Source organism: Mustelus asterias, chromosome 4 (assembly GCF_964213995.1).
Source record: "Mustelus asterias chromosome 4, sMusAst1.hap1.1, whole genome shotgun sequence".
NCBI lineage: Eukaryota > Metazoa > Chordata > Chondrichthyes > Carcharhiniformes > Triakidae > Mustelus > Mustelus asterias.
In genome coordinates this window covers 60,988,056-61,005,133 of record NC_135804.1, presented here as the reverse complement: position 1 = coordinate 61,005,133, position 17,078 = coordinate 60,988,056, and the positions used below count along the sequence as shown (strand labels likewise).

Here is a 17,078-nt window from a genome sequence, read left to right as displayed (position 1 = left end):
AATGACAAACAGCAGTGGCCATGTACACAGCTCTTGAAGTTACAAATAACATACTGTGTGACTGACAAAGGGAAACTTTCCCTTGTCCTTCATGACCTTTGACACGGTAACCAGATCATCCTCCTCCAGTCTGTCTGTACTGTTGTCCAGCTGGGTCGGACTGCTCTCACTTGGTTCCACTGTTATCTCTCAGGTGGGTTTTCACAGTAACTTCATTGCAGTGTTAATGTAACCTTACTTGTGACACTAATAAATAAACGTTAAACTTGCAGTGGTTCCTCTTCCTGCTCCTGCACCCTTTCCTCTGGAGTTCCCCAGGGATCTGTCCTTGGAGATGGGGCAGGGCAGCTGCTGTTTTTCATCTGCATCCTACGCCATGGCAACATTGTCTACCTTGACGACAGCAGCACCTGTCTCGAATCCTCCACTGTCTCAAGGTTGTCAGGTTCCTTTGACACCCAGACTGGATGAACAGAAACTTCCTCCCAACTAAACAGTGGGAAGGCCACAGCCACTTTTCTCAGTTCTCAACATATATCCTTCTCTTATTCCATCCCTTTCTACAGTCACATTGTCTGTCTCACCTTGTACAACACTCGACTCCTGCAATATCTAGTCTCCAGTATCCCAACTCAGTTCTACCTTCCCATCTTCCACCCTCCATAAAGCTTGTCCAAATTTCTGCCACCCATATCCCAACTCACCAACCCCATACATCCATCACTCCTGGGCTCACTGAACTACATGGACTCCCAGCCAGGCAATTTTACAACTTCTCATCCCTTCAATTCATTCACATCTCTCTTCTTTTCTCTCCCCTCCTCCCCCATCCCCAAATTGGTCACCATGCCTTCTACTGCCTGACCCTAAGCTCTGAAGTACCTTCCCTGCACCTCTCTCTACTTCTCTATCTCGTTTTCCTTCTTTCTTAAGACACTCCTTAAAATTAACCAAGCCTTTAGTCATCTGACCTGACAACTTGGTTGATAAGCAGCAAGTAACATTTGTGCGACACAAGTGCCGGCAATGACCATCTCCAACAACAGAGTCTAGTCATCTCCCTTTGAAATTCAAAGGCATTATCATCACTGAATTCACCCACTATCCACATCCTAGTGTTACCATTGACCAGAAACTGAACTGGACCAGCCACATAAATACTGTGGCTACAAGAGCAGGTCAGAGGCTAGAAATTGTGCAACGAGTGACTCCTGACTCTCCACTTGCCTGGATGAGTGCAGCTGCAACAACACTTAAGAAGCTCAACACCATCCAGGACAAAGTAGTCCACTTGATTGGCAACCCATCCACAAACATTCAATCCCTCCACTACCAATGCATAGTAGTAGCAGTGTGTACCATCTACAAGATGCACTGTTGCAACTCAGCATGAGTCCTTTGAAAGTACTTTCCAAACCCACAACCTTTAACCATCTAGGACAAGACCAGCAGACACAAGGGAACATCACAACCTGGGGGTTCCCACCAGGTCACTTATCATCCTGACTTGGAAATATCCAAATTTCTTCATTGTCACTGGGTCAAAATCCTGGAACCCCCCCACCCATTAGCAGCTCCATGGGTGAACCTACACCACAGGCATTTCAGTGGTTCAAGGATTCAGCTCACCACCACCTTCATAAGGGAAATTAGGGATGGGCAGTAAATGCCCCGCCAGCGATGCCCACATCCCATGAAATAATTTTAAAAGTACCTCCTTGCATGGCTCAATGCAAAAGTCTTGTTACTCATAATACTCCGTGAAACCCATGGGATGTTTCACGATGTTAAAAGTGCTATATGAATGCGAGTTGTTGTTGTTGTTGTTGAATACACGTAGGAATTGGGCAGATTGGTGGCAAATGAAATTACTTCCAGTCGGGATGAATGTAAACACAGTAAGAAGTCTCACAACACCAGGTTAAAGTCCAACAGGTTTATTTGGTAGCACAAGCCATTAGCTTTCGGAGCGCTGCCCCTTCATCACCTGATGAGGGACCACTAACTTAAAGGGATGGAAAATAATGTGTGCAAGAGATGTAGGGGACTTGGTGAAGCAAAGCAAATGTTGAGATGCATTAACAGGTGAATATTGAACCCAAAATAAGGAGTGAATATGTAAATTGTCTGTGTTCCTAGTGGGAAAGAGAATGTTGAGGTGATGTGACTGCGGGTTTTAGAATTCTTTTAGAGGGTTAAAAGGGTGAAATAGTGTTGGCCTTTACCTGCTTTTTGACCTTGTCCTTGAGCAGTGGTAGGCCCAAAAGGCAGCCTATGCCTGAAGGGAAGTAAATTTGGGGCTATTGTGCAATATTTCCCTGAGTGAGTGGTTAACGTATGGAGCTGACTGCCGAGTGTGATGGTGAAAATGGATTAATTTATTCAAAAGCAAATTAGTTAGATGTCTTTAGACTGCACCGCATGATGTGTCGTTAGAGGCCTTCTGTGTGGATGGTGCAACATATCCGGGTGATTTTTAACCAGTGGATTATACCACTAGGGTTTTCCTCCTCTGATGTTGTTGTATGAGGCATCTTGGGGATGGGAGAAGGTGGACAAGATGGAGTTGGTCTTTTCTTGCCGAACCATTCCCATGTTCGATCTGAGAATGTTGACCGACCAGTTTGAACAAATGAGACTCTCGGGTCTCGCCCAGGTGTTGGTTTTGTTTCTCCTTTCCTTTATTTGTTCGTTCTCCTAGTACCCACAGCAGTCCAGTGGCTTCACTGGCCCCAGACGTTGCCCCTTTGCACTCACAACAACTTAAACCAGATTGGCAGAGGGTGGGAACCTGAGGGTAAATTCAGAGCAGGGAATGGGAGATGGAGAATGAATGAGTGACTGAAAGACAAGCAGCATAGGTTTAAAAAGTGTATAGCATTGGAATTTAGCAGTGTTAGAGGGTATTTATTATTATTGTCACAAGTAGGCTTACATTAACACCGCAAAGAAGTTACTGTGAAAATCCCTTAGTCGCCACACTCCGGTGCCTGTTCGGGTACACTGAGGGAGAATTTAGCATGGCCAATGCACCTGATCAGCACATCTTTCCGACTGTGGGAGGAAACCCACGCAGACACAAGGAGAACGTGCAGACTCCGCACGGACAGTGACCCAAGCGGGGAATTGAACCCGGGTCCCTGGTGCATGAGGCAGCAGTGTTAACCACTGTGCTGCCCTTGTGTGTAGGTATTATGGGTATGTAGATAAATGCAAGAAACATAGTAAAGCCGTTGGGCTGAGAGCACAGAAAGACCCGAGGCAGCATGATATCATTGCCAGAATGGAAACTTTGTTTAGGGAGAGGTAAAAATGATAGCTCAACATCCCTGGATATAGAGTTTCCAGACAGGGTTAGGAGGGGAATGATAAAGGTGGAGGTGTTGTATTATTCATTAAAGCGATGAGGAGGGGTGATACATAAAATGAAGCATCAAATGAGGCCATATGATTGAGCTCAGAAATAACAAACAGAGACAGCAACACTGCTAGGACTGTACTCTCGACTCCCAAATAGTGGAAGGGAGTTAGAAGAGGAAATATGTAGGCATATTTCTGTGTGCAAAAACAATAGGACACTAATTGTTGAGGACTCCAACTACGAACAGTGTGAAGGGCTCAAAATTCTTGAACTGCTTTCAAGAGAACTTTTTTAGCCAACACGGAACCAGCCCAACAAGAGATTTCTAGGGAGCAATTCTAGGTTTCTGTCAGGAAATGAAGCTGGGCAAGTGGATGAAATAGCAGTGGGGGCCATTTTGGAAATGGTGACCATAATATAGTTAAATTTAGCATCGTTACGAAAAAGGGCAAATTGTGGGGGAGACAGATTTTACAAAGCTGAGAGGCGAACTGGTGAAAATTGACGAGGTTCAGCTGCCAGAAAGGAAAAGAATATCATATCTGTGGGAGGCATTCAAAAGCGAGATTCCATTGCAGGTGTGTCCACGCAAATACTGCCAAATCCATGGGCGGCACGGTGCCTCACAGCACTAGGGACCCTGGGTTCGATTCCCGGTTCGGGTCACTGTCTGTATGGAGTTTGCATGTTCTCCCCGTGTCTGTGTGGGTTTCCTCCGGATGCTCTGGTTTCCTCCCACATTCTGAAAGACGTGCTAGTTAGGTGCATTGACCCAAACAGGCGCCGGAGTGTGGCGACGAGGGGAATTTCACAGTAACTTCATTGCAGTGTTAATGTAAGCCTTACTTGTGACTAATAAATAAATGTTTTAAAACTCTAGAGCCCCTGGTTATCCAGAAAGACAGTAAGAGTTTTAACAACACCAGGTTAAAGTCCAACAGGTTTATTTGGTAGCAAATACCATTAGCCTTCGGAGCGCTGCTCCTTCGTCAGATGGAGTGGAAATCCACTCCATCTAATGAAGGGGCAGCGCTCCGAAAGCTAATGGTATTTGCTACCAAATAAACCTGTTGGACTTTAACATGGTGTTGTTAAACTTCTTACTGTGTTTACCCCAGTCCAACACCGGCATCTCCACATCATGACTATCCAGAAACATACAGAATAAGATAAAGCAGAAAAAGACAGTTTATGACAGTACAAAGTGCTTAATACTGCAGAAAGCCTAGAGCAGTATAGAATGTGCAGAGGTGAAGTAAAAAGGAAATTAGGAAAGCAGAGAGAGGATTTGAAAAAACATTTCAAGTAAAATCAAAGATGTTTTACCAGTACATTAAGAGCAAGAGAATAACTAAGGAAAAGGGTATGGCCTATCAGAGATACAGTAAGACATCTCTCAGCACCAGGTTTATTTGGTAGCACAAGCCACTAGCTTTTGGAGCGCTGCTCCTTCATCGGGTAAGTAGGAGTTCTGTTCACAAACAGGGCATATAAAGACACAAACTCAATTTACAAAATAATGGTTGGAATGCGAGTCTTTACAGGTAATCAAGTCTTAAAGGTACAGACAATGTGAGCGGAGAGAGGGTTAAGCACAGGTTAAAGAGATGTGTATTGTCTCCAGCCAGGACGGTTAGTGAGATTTTGCAAGCCCAGGCACGTCGTGGGGGTTACAGATAGTGTGACATGAACCCAAGATCCCGGTTGAGGCCGTCCTCATGTATGCGCAACTTGGCTATCAGTCTCTGCTCAGCGACTCTGCGCTGTCGTGTGTCGTGAAAGCCACCTTGGAGAACGCTTACCCGAAGATCAGAGGCCAAATGCCAGTGACCGCTGAAGTGTTCCCCAACAGGAAGAGAACACTCCTGCCTGGTGATTGTCGAGCAGTGTTCATTCATCCGTTGTCGTAGCGTCTGCATGGTCTCCCCAATGTACCATGCCTCGGGACATCCTTTCCTGCAGCGTATCAGGTAGACAACGTTGGCCGAGTTGCAAGAGTATGTACCGTGTATCTGGTGGATGGTGTTCTCACGTGAGATGATGGCATCCGTTTCGATGATCCGGCACGTCTTGCAGAGGTTGCTGTGACAGGGTTGTGTGGTGTCGTGGTCACTGTTCCCCTGAAGGCTGGGTAGTTTGCTGCGGACAATGGTCCATTTTGAGGTTGTGCGGTTGTTTGAAGGCAAGAAGTGGGGATGGCCTTGGCGAGATGTTCGTCTTCATCAATGACATGTTGAAGGCTCCGGAGAAGATGTCGTAGTTTCTCCGCTCCGGGGAAGTACTGGACGATGAAGGATACTCTGTCCGCCGTGTCCCGTGTTTGTCTTCTGAGGAGGTCGGTGCAGATTTTCGCTGTGGAGCGTCGGAACGGTCGATCGATGAGTCTAGCGCTATATCCTGTTCTTATGAGGGCATCTTTCAACATCTGGGGGTATCTGTTGCGATCCTCCTCATCTGAGCAGACCCTGTGTATATGGAGGGCTTGTCCATAGGGGATGGCTTCTTTAATGTGTTTAGGGTGAAAGCTGGAGAAGTGGAGCATCGTGAGGTTATCCATGAGCTTGTGGTACAGTGAAGTGCTGAGGTGACCATCCTCGATGGAGATGCGTGTGTCCAACAATGCACCCGATTCCGGAGAGTAGTCCGTGGTGAGTCTGATGGTGGGATGGAACTTGTTGAAGAACTGGTTGTTGAAGGTGAAGACATTGTGGTCCAGGGTGAAGCAGATGAGTTGTAAAATTGCATCTGGAGATTGGCAGTTGTCGGCGTTGAGTACTGCGGCAGTTGCAGCAATGCCATCATCGTGGAGGATGCTGGTGTAGAGTGCCAAGACATCCATTGTGACGAGGAGTGCTCCTGGTTCAACTGCTCCATGTGTGCTGAGTTTCTGTCAGAAGTCCGTAGTGTTGCGACAAAAGCTGGGGGTTCTCTGTAAAATGGGTTTCAGGATGCCCTCGACATAGCCGGAGAGGTTCTCGCACAGGGTCCCATTGCCCGATACTGTTCTTCATCCAGACTCACGGAACAGCCATAGGGACCAAATTCGCACCTCAATATGCCAACATCTTCATGCACAGGTTCAAACAAGATCTCTTCACCACACAGGACCTTCAACCGATGCTATACACTACATACATCGATGACATTTTCTTCCTTTGGATTCATGGTGAACAATCACTGAAACAACTCTATGATGACATCAACAACTTCCATCCCACCATCAGACTCACCATGGACTACTCTCCGGAATCGGTTGCATTCTTGGACACGCGCATCTCCATTAAGGACGGTCACCTCAGCACTTCACTGTACCGCAAGCCCACGGATAACCTCACGATGCTCCACTTCTCCAGATTCCACCCTAAACGCATTAAAGAAGCCATCCCCTACGGACAAGCCCTCCGTATACACAGGATCTGCTCAGATGAGGAGGATCGCAACAGACACCTCCAGATGCTGAAAGATGCCCTCATAAGAACAGGATATGGCGCTCGACTCATCGATCAACAGTTCCGACGCGCCACAGCGAAAAACCGCACCGACTCAGAAGACAAACACGGGACACGGCGGACAGAGTACCCTTCGTCGTCCAGTACTTCCCCGGAGCGGTTGATTCAGAAGATGTGGGTGGGGCTCTTAATGAGTACTTTGTCTCTGTCTTCAAGGAGAGAAATGATTCAGATATTCTAGTTAAAGAGGAGGAGTGTGAAACATTAGATACAGTAAGCACAACGAAAGAGGAAGTACTGGAGAGACTAACATCCTTGAAGGTAGATCTATCACCAGGGCCTGATGGATTGTATCCCAGATTGGGGAAGGAAGCGAGGGAGGAAATAGCGAATGCTCTGAGGGTAGTGCAGTGGATGTTGTCTACATGGATTTCAGGTCGGCATTTGACAAGGTCCCACATGGCAGACTAGTCTGAAAAGTGAGATCTCATGGGAAACATGGAAAAGTTGCAGCCTGGATCCAAAATTGGCTCAGTGCCAGGAAACAAAGGGTAATAGTTAATGGATGTTTTGTGAATGGGATATGGTTTCTAGTGGTGTTCCACAGGGTTTAGTTTTGGGGCCCTTGTTACTTGTTGTATATATTAATGATTTGGAATTAAATGTGGGAGATGTGATTGGGAAATTTGCAGTTGACACAAAAATTGGCCGTGTAGCTGATAGTGAAGAGGATAGCTGTCGACTCCAGAATGAGAGCAATGGTTTGGCTGAATGAGTGGAGAGGTGTCAAATGGGATTCAATCTATAAAAGTGTGAGAGAATGCATTTGGGAAGGGCAAACAAAGCAAGAGACTACTCAACAAATGAAAAGATATTGAGAGGAGTTGAAGAGGTGAGAGACCTTGGAGTGCATTTCCACAAGCCCTTGAAGGTAGCAGGACAGGTGGACAAGGTGATAAAGAGAGCGCATGGAATGCTTTCCTTTATTGGGTGACATAATGAATACAAAAACAGGAATGTAATGATGGAAATGTATTAAATGCTGATTAGACCAGAGCTGGAACTTTGTGTACAGTTCTGGGCACCACATTACAGGAAGAACATCATTGTCCTTGAGAGAGTGCAGAGGAGATTTACAAGAATGTTGCCAGGACTCGAAAATTGCAGCTATGAAGAGAGATTAGGTAGACTCGGATTGTTTCCCTTAAAACAGAGGAGGCAAAGGGGTGACCTAACTGAGGTGTACAAAATTTATGAGGGGCCGAGACAGGAAAGATTAGTTTCCCCTAGCTGACTGGATAGTTACCAAGGGGCATAGGTTTCAGGATTTGGTGGAAGGATTAGAGAGGACGTAGAATAGAATCCTACAGTGCAAAAGGAGGTCATTCAACCCATCGAGTTTGCACCAACCACAATCCCACTCAGGCCCTATTCCCATAACCCCACAGATTTACCCTGCTAATCCCCCTGACACTAAGGGGCAATTTAGCATGGCCAATTAACCTAACCCGCACGCACATCTTTGGACTGTGGGAGGAAACCGGAGCACCCGGAGGAAACCCACGCAGACACGAGGAGAATGTGCAAACTCCACACAGACAGTGACCCCAGGCCGGAATTGAATCTGGGTCCCTGGCGTTGTGAGGCAGCAACACTAAACACTGTGCCACCCATGAGGAGCATGAGGAAAAACCTTTCATCCAGAGGCTAGAATTCACTGCCTAAGCTGGTGGTCGAAGCTGCAACACTCAATTCATTTAAATTGTGCCTGGATCTGCATCTGAAGTTCTGTAACCTGCAAGGCTATGGGCCAGGTGCTGAAAAATGGGATTAAAATGAGCAGCTAGTTTCTTTTTTCACTTTTTTTGGTCAGTGCTGAATGGCCTCTTTCTGTGCTGTAACCTTTTGATGGTTCTAATTGCCATGTTAACTGGTCCTCTCCCTGTTGCTGTGGGTGTCGTTTACTGTCCTCTGGCTGGTTGGCTGCGGAGAACTCCTTGGTTTTTCTGTTGGTGTCACGTGAGGGGGGGGCAATCCCCTTGGCGGACTATATGGGGCATCATTCAGGATATGTTGGTAGACCAACCTGGTATGGAGGGGAGATGGGATAGCACAGCGGAGGCCTTACTAGCTGGCAGTGCCTGGGTCGAAGGTCACAGTGTGGTAGGCTAACTCGGACTGTATTCCTATGCAGTCCGTCTTGATCCCTGTGTTGGACTGTTTGCTTGGCTCCCCTGTCCAAGTGGGTGGGTTGGGCCTTGTTGCTGAGGCTTATCATAGCTTGACAGAGCATCAGCAGTCCACACCTTAGAGAGGCCTAGATTGGGTTTCTGAGGAAGTAAGCCTCCTTGTTTCTCAGTAATGGTGATTATCTGAGGGCTCCCAGGAGAACTGCAACCAACACTATTTATCACTGCTTCTCAGGATGTAGATATTGTTGGCAAAGCTGGCATTTGTTGCCCATCCCTAATTACCCTTGAACCGAGTGGCTTGCTTGACAAGTTCAGAGGGCAGTTAAGAGTCAATCACATGTGTCTGGAGTCACATGTAGGCCAGACTGGGTAAGGACGGCAGATTTCCTTCCCTAAAGCACATTACTGAACCAGATGGGTTTTTAACATCAATCGATAGTTTCATGTTAGTTGATATTAGAAACATGGTAGTTTCAACATTACTGAGATTAGTTTTCAGTTCCAGGTTCTTTTATTAATTGAATTTAAATTCCAGCAGCTGCCATGGGGAGTTACTGTGATGTGTCTTGAATCTGTATCCTCGGAGCCTGGATTACTATCGTAGTGATATTACCACTACGCCACCATGCTCCCAACGTAGTTTTGGAAGCAGGAGTGTGTGTTATCCTGATTGGAGTGTCATTGAGCAGCAGGGCTATTTACCCTCGAGTAACCTGTACAGATGGCCTGTCACAGAACTGCTAGACCTCCCATTCAAGAGCTCGGCAGATCTGCCGAGAGCTACGAAGGAGAGGGATCGATCTTCCCCTCTGGGGATTGCTAGATTATTGAGCTGCATTCACCCTGTCAGCTTTCTGCTGCTTTGGCCTGGCCTGGTGTGAGTGAAGTGAGAGGGTGCTGGCCCCCTCACCATGTTCCACAGTGTGTGTGTGAGGGAATCTTTCTGGATTTGATTTATTATTGTCTCACATATTGGGTGGGATACAGTGAAAAGTATTGTTTCCTGCGTGCTATACAGACAAAGCACACTGTACATAGAGAAGGAAAGGAGAAGGTGCAGAATGTAGTGTTTCAGTCATAACTAAGGTGTAAAGATCAACTTAATGCAAGGTAGGTCCATTCAAAAGTCTGATGGGAGCAGAAACGAAGCTGTTCTTGAGTCGGTTCATTCTTAGGACTTGAACTCTGAGCAGCATGGCCGACTAAATCACACACAGGAAGGAGTCATCGCATTTAAACATGGATGGGGAGTTGAGATGGGGAAGAAACTACGCAAGGGTATTGTTTAAATTGGTGACCTTTTCCCCAGTCTCCTCCAGTGCTCTGGCCGTCAGACCCACATATCAACCAAAGCTGCAGGAGAAAAATCCCCCCTCCCCGAGCACTGGCCCTCACCAATTCCCCCCCCCACCCCACCGCTTCACCCTGGTTCCCGCCGCCTCTTACCTGCCACCCCCCCCCCCCCCAGCCTCTCCCTCGATATTTTCCCTCCTTGGTCTCTCTCACCCTCCCCTTGCTCTCTCGCACCTTCCCCTTGCTCTCTCTCACTGTTGTGGTTTTCCATTCACAGATTTGCAATTCCCGAAGGAGCTGACAGAGATGTTTGATCCCACGAAAGGTAGGTGTGACTGAATGGCAGCTTATCCTCTGAGTGAGGCTTCACCTTTTCTGCACTGATCAGGATGCGATCAACCCTGCTGCTCCGGGGAATGCTCCTGAAGGCGTTTATTCCTCGCTGGGGCAATGTTTCCTGAGCACAAGATGCCCCTCGCCTGAGCGCCCATTCATTACCTCTGTCTCAGAGTGATTGGGGTATGTGGGAGATTGGTCCATGTTAGGTTAGTGACGCGCGCAGCAGGGACTGAGGCACAATGAGTGGGGTTAACTACCAAAAAACTGATGAGGGCATTTAAATTCCAGAGAACAGCTTCTTCAGCACAGACAGGGCACTGTCGCCATGGGGAGGGTCTCGCTCTGTACAGCATTGATTTAAAACCCCTTTTGTCCAACCTCCCATCATCTTTCTTTCTCTCTCTCAGCCTCAAGAGATTTCAGTGAGTTGTCGCCCTCTGCTGCTCGGCTACACAACTGCGACTTGAGCAGTGTGACCCATGAACCTTGGCTCTGTTGAGTGGGGAAATCTTGTAGGCCTTTCGAAGTCATGCAGCCAGAAAATTAACCCCACCACCTCATCTCTTGACTGTCTCTTCAGCTCTCTTCAGTTGGTCTCTTCCCAACCCCACTTTGCGAAGGACTATTTCCAAGCCACTATTCAGAACTCAAGCTGTCTGGCCCAGACTTTCTGCCCCTCCTGGCCTGTTGACCATTTCCACCTGAAAGCCTGGCTGTGGTTGAATTCTATTCCAGTCGGTATTCCTGTTCCAAGGAGAAGTGTCCATAGGACCCTAGCACCAGAGGCCTCTGGGAGAACTAGAACAAAACATGGTGTCTGCAATCATGTGACCAGTCGCAATAGAACATAGAAAAGCTACAGCACAAACAGGCCTTTCGGCCCACAAGCTGCGCCAAACAATTTCCTTACCTCCTAGGCTCATCTATAACCCTCTATCTTACTAACCTCCATGAACCTATCCAAAAGTCTCTTAAAAGACTCAATCGAATCCGCTTCCACCACCACTACCGGCAGCCGATTCCACGCACCCACCACCCTCTGAGTGAAAAACTTACCCCTAACATCTCCTCTACACCTACTCCCCAGCACCCTAAACCTGTGGCCTCTTGTGACAACCATTTCAGCCCTGGGTAAAAGCCTCTGAGAATCCACTCTATCAATACCTCTCAACGTCTTATACACCTCTATCAAGTCACCTCTCATCCTTCGCCTCTCCAAGGAGAATAGACCTAGCTCTCTCAACCTATCGTCATAAGGCATACCACTTAATCCCAGCAACATCCTCGTAAATCTCCTCTGCACCCGTTCTATGGCTTCCACATCCTTTCTGTAATGACATGCTCCGTCTTCTCAGTCCACTGCAAGTCTGCACTGCAACTACCAAGATCCTTTTCCATTGTGAATACTGAAGCAAAAGTATTCAGTGCATTATCGTGAGATCCAAGTCGGGAATAAATTGGGCACTCGCATCAAGCATGTTGTCTTCCTACAGTTGGCCTTCACCCTGGAGTGTTCTCTAAATCTGGGGAATGGATCCACTGCCTCTGAGGGGGGCCTATTCATTCTTGCCCCACTGAGCCACATGAAACTCAGCATTGCAGAGTCCCAGCACACTGGAACATGGAGTCATTGCCAATACTTGGGGGCACTTCAGAACACATCTCATTCTCAGCCAGAGGTTATACTCTTTCTTTCTTCGATGTCGTCTTTCTTGTCAATGGTTGCCTAGTTACCTTGTTTGTGGGATCTTGCTGTGTACACATTGGCTCTTGTGTTTCCTGCGCCGCAGCGGTGACTGTGCTTCCAGAGTAGTTGCATTAGCTTATGAAGTGGGTTAGGGTGATCTGAGGTTATGGAAGATACTATATAAATGCAGAGCCTTCCATTACCCTGGTGAGTTAACAACTTGCAGTACAACATTCCTAACTGCCACTCGAGGGAACCTTCCTCGACGCCAAGGGAACAAGCTTCAAGTTTTTGTCATCTTCACGCCCTCCCAGAGATTGATGTGATTGCTCTATGATCGCCAGCCAGGCACAACTCTGACCCCATCTCCTCCATCGGACTCTCTGTGCACTGTCCCTCAAGATAGTAGTGGGCGGCTGCATTAGTGTCGCAGTTCCCTGGGTTGGAGTCAGCCATCTTGGATTAACGGTTCATCCAAGAAACAAAATTTTAAAAACACAACTGGTTCTGGTTATCATCAAAACTTGTATTCTCCCCCACCCCCCCCCCCCCCCCCCCAACTCTCAATGGACTGGATCAATGGAGTCTCAGTGTCTCCTTCCATTGGCTGTCAGCATATGACCTCATCAAGTGGAAGAATCCATTTTGAGATAATGGGAAGGTGAGGGGGCAACATAAAACTTGGTCAGATTTAAGATGAGCGGAGTGGTTTTTTGCTGACCACATAATTGAGGGATTTTGTGGCACAGGGTTGGGTTTCAGGAGCAGTGGGTTGAGTGGATTCTTTGCTGCCGTCGAGTGTTGCTATACCGGATATAATCTGGAGTGAAAGCTGGGCGAAACCTCCTGCACCGTTGTGACCCTCCTATTTGCCATGCCAGCCATTCCCACGGCCTCTTGAAGTGAAAATTGATGAGTTTAAGTCACGTATAGCCTGGGATTCTTGTATAACCGTATTAACCCCATCAGTAAGAGGTGGAACAGGTGAGCCCTTCACCAGGCATGTCTGGGCTGGCTGCAAGTAGGGGTGAAAGGTCACTGGATAAGCCAGCTCTTCCCCAATCAGAAAATCTCTGGCTGTCCATCTAACTGCTGTTTTCTTTGAAGGTTCACGCTCTCCAGCTGTTGTGTTTCGCCTCATGGCTCCTGCTTTGTTTTCTTTCTTGGTCTGGTAACGCGCCTTTGCATGCAGTGGGTTTAGTAACTGCCAAGTCGAAGCTGGAAAGTCCCCACAGCTAAACTGGGATTGAGTTTGGGTGTGTGTTTTTTCCTGTCCTGTCTTTAACCTGCTGCTGCTCAGTCTCTGGGGCTTCCAGCTGCCCCATTTCAAACTGGCCCCTCTCCTTTCCATTGTTCGTGCATGTCTCGAACTCCCCCAACGCACCCTCGGCCTTTCCTGTTGCCTTCAAACCTTTGAGGTGCGCGGGGATTTCGGTTGAATGATTGCAACGCTGCTTATTTGTCTAAAACACCTCTCACGGTCTTGGGACCTGTGCAAACATTTTGCAGTCAATGTGATACTTCTGAAGTGAAGTCACTGTTGCAATGAAAGAAATGTGACAACTAGTTTCCACACAGGAAGCTTCCACCAACAGTAATATGATGACCAGATCATCTGCTGAGGGATGACTATTAGCCTTTAAAATGACGCTAGGGGATCTTTTACGGGCCACCATGCAGGGCAGATGGGGCCTTGTTTTAATATCTCATCTGACAGTGCAGTCTTCCCTCAGCACTGAGTGCAAGGGCCAGTCTTGAACATATGCATATGTCTCTGGAGTGGACTTGAACCCACAACCTCCTGACACAGATGTCTTAGCGACTGAGACCAGGTTGCCCTTCAAGGAGTCGATGTCCTTTGGGAGTGGGGAAGAATCTTTACACTCTAGTTCAGAGGAAAAGAGCTGACTGTGACTATCGCAGCAAGAATTTGATATAGAAATGCTTGGAAAACCTTTTCTCGTCATTCATTTGTGGGCCGAACTGAGTGGTTTGCTCGGCCATTTTAGGTGGTAGTTAAGAGTGAACCACATTGCTGGGAGTCTGGAGTCACATCTAGGCCAAACAGGGTAAGAATGGCAGATTTCTTTCCCTAGAGGACATTAGTGAACCTGATGGGTTTTTACAGCAATCGATAATGGTTTTGTGGTCACTGAGACTGACTTTTAATCACAAGTTGTTTTTTTTTAATTAATTTAAATGCCACCGGCTGCCATGGTGGAATTTGAACCTGTGCCTCCCAGCCCCAGAGAATTGACCTGGGCCTCTGCGTGTCCATGCCCGTGCCCCTCTTTTCTCCCCTCACCCCTCCGCCGATGAGCTCCATCTCACACTGTAGATGCAGGAGCAGCTTGAGCTCTGGAATAAATGTAGTAGGAATCTGACATTGGATCTGGGGAGATGTGTTTTGGTGAATAAATGGAATTGGAACTCCTGAAAAGCGATAGCACATTCCTTGTTTCTGTTTTTCAGAATGTATGGATTCTGACCTTATCAATGAACTGATGTCTTCAGAAGGTGAGTCTGTCACTGAGGTGGGAAGGAGGGTGGGGAGATTTATTGTCTGAATTTATTCATTCATGGGAATGTGGGCTTCACCGGCAAGGTCATTTGCCATCCCTAATTGCCCTGATTATCTTGCTTCAGGAGGTAGTTGAATCAACCACATTGCTTATGGGGTCTGGGATCACATGTAGGCCAGACTCGGTAAGGATGGCAGGTTTCTTTCCCTTGAGAGCATTAGTAAACCAGGTGGGATTTTAGCCATGGTCACCAGGCTAGCTTCCAATTCCAGATTTTAGGAATCGAATTTCCTGTCGTGATGGGATTTGAACCCGTGTATCCTCTGGATTATAAGCCTATAACATTGGCAGTATGCCATTGTCTCCCCTGGATTCCTCTCTGGAGGTAAAGTCCAGGAGGGATGGTTGAATTGGAACATTTTGGAGGGAGGTGAAGATACCCTATGAAGGAAGGTTGGTTTGGGCTATTTTGGAGAGCGGGGAGGGGAATATCCTCTGAGGGAAGGTTGGATCAGACCATTGTGTGGGGCAGCTGGACAGACCTGTCTACATGCCCCACCCTTCCTGAGAGTCATTATCAGTGAGGCCTGACCTTGGGTATCACTTTGGCAACCATGTCCTTTGGTATTCATTCGTCTCTCTCCCGTTTCCCTTACAGTTTTCGCTCCTCTGCTACGGCTGTCTCCGCCACCAGGAGACCACGATTATTACTTCAACCTCGATGACAGCGAAGGCGTTTGTGACCTGTTTGATGTGCCCATACTTAACCTTTGACCTCTCACCGGACTTTGCCACCTGGCAGCTGTGTATCGAACTTTCAAAAACTTTTTTTTTAGCAAAACTGAAAAAGAAAAAAATAATTTTTTTAAAACAAAAAAGGAAATGACGTCTTTTGCAAATTCTAAGTGAATCTCCCTGGAGTGAGATGAACTCTTGACGTGACTGAGACAGAATAGGTGAAGAAATTAATGGAAGACGATGGTTGTCAATGGAAGGAACCGGAATGATGGGCGGTTTCTGAGTTGCTGTTGTTTTTTTTTTAAGTTTGCTTACTCCGAGAGGTTGATGGGAGTTCTCTTCAATCAACGGTCAAGCACAACTCTGGCTCCATCTCCTTCATCGGACCACCTGAAAATGATGGCAGGCAGCCGCACTGGTGTTCCAGTTGCCTGGGTTGAAGTCAGCCATTTTGGATGAATAGTTCATCCAAGAAGTCACATGCACAAATTTTTAAAACCCCCCAAAACTGCCTTCCATTTATTATCAAGACTTGTGTTTCACTATCCCCTCCACTCTCAATGGATTGTGCCACTGACCTCAGCAATTGCATCTCGATATCTCCTCCATTGGCTATTCAACTTATGACCTCATCAAATGGAGTAGTCCATTTTTTGGCAGTGGGCATTATGAAACTTGGTCAATTTTAACGTTGCGATGAGGATTTTTTCCTTTGCTTTCCATATTTTTTTTAAAAATCCAGATTTCAACACTTTCTCTCCAACTGGTTATTTTAAAAACTGATTTCCTCCTAAACGTTGACAGCCGCCCTTGGATTTATGATACTTTTGGGTGTGTGCTTCTTTCCTTGTTGTTTGGGGACTGTTCTCAGTCTGATTTCCCCATAGCTTCTCCTCGTCCAACACAGCAGCGCAAAGTCAAACCCTGCTCTGGTTACCTGAGCAGCACGTATAAAAATGGTGAAGAATAACACACTCAAACCTGGAATGGTTGATGGGCCAAATGGCCACCCCCTGTCTGGTAACCATTTGATGATTTGCTTCCTCTGCCTGCTGCTCTGTAAAAATCTATGCTCTTTCAAGTGGTGTGGGGGGTTTGGAAATCCCATCTGCACAGACCCAAAAGCTCTCCATTGCAAAGGGCACAATCTTTTCGTGTGGATCTTGGGATTCCATTGTCATTAAAGAGTTTGTTTGCTAGTTTTTTCTTTAAGAAGTTTTCTCCTGGTTCACTGCACACCACGGGAGAACGTTTCCCCACTATTTGAGTGACCTTCGCATCTTGAATGTGAGCTTGTGGCACTGTTTTAAGTGTTTCTAACTCATTCCCCCTCTTTCCCCCCCCCCCCCCCCCCCCCATTTGCTCATTGCCATGTCTCCTGTTGGGTGACTCTTGCTGTATAATACTCCCACAAAACAGGACATAGAGTCAAAGGTCGCACCCATGATTGGTTGACATGGCAGTCTGCTTTCCCTAGTTGATGTCTTCCAATTTGCT

The 17,078-nt window shown here is 47.0% G+C and overlaps 1 protein-coding gene across 1 annotated transcript in view; it reads left to right on the top strand.

Annotated features, from left to right (window-relative positions):
- Nucleotides 1-16,779, top strand: part of e2f4 (E2F transcription factor 4) — a 44,562-nt gene extending 27,783 nt beyond the window's left edge. Inside the window, exons 8-10 of the mRNA XM_078211133.1 lie at nucleotides 10,573-10,620; nucleotides 14,794-14,838; nucleotides 15,502-16,779. Of these exons, the coding sequence (XP_078067259.1) occupies nucleotides 10,573-10,620; nucleotides 14,794-14,838; nucleotides 15,502-15,617 (209 nt within the window). The 3' untranslated portion in view covers nucleotides 15,618-16,779. The remainder of the gene's footprint in view (nucleotides 1-10,572; nucleotides 10,621-14,793; nucleotides 14,839-15,501) is intronic.
- The last annotated feature ends 299 nt before the right edge of the window (nucleotides 16,780-17,078 follow it).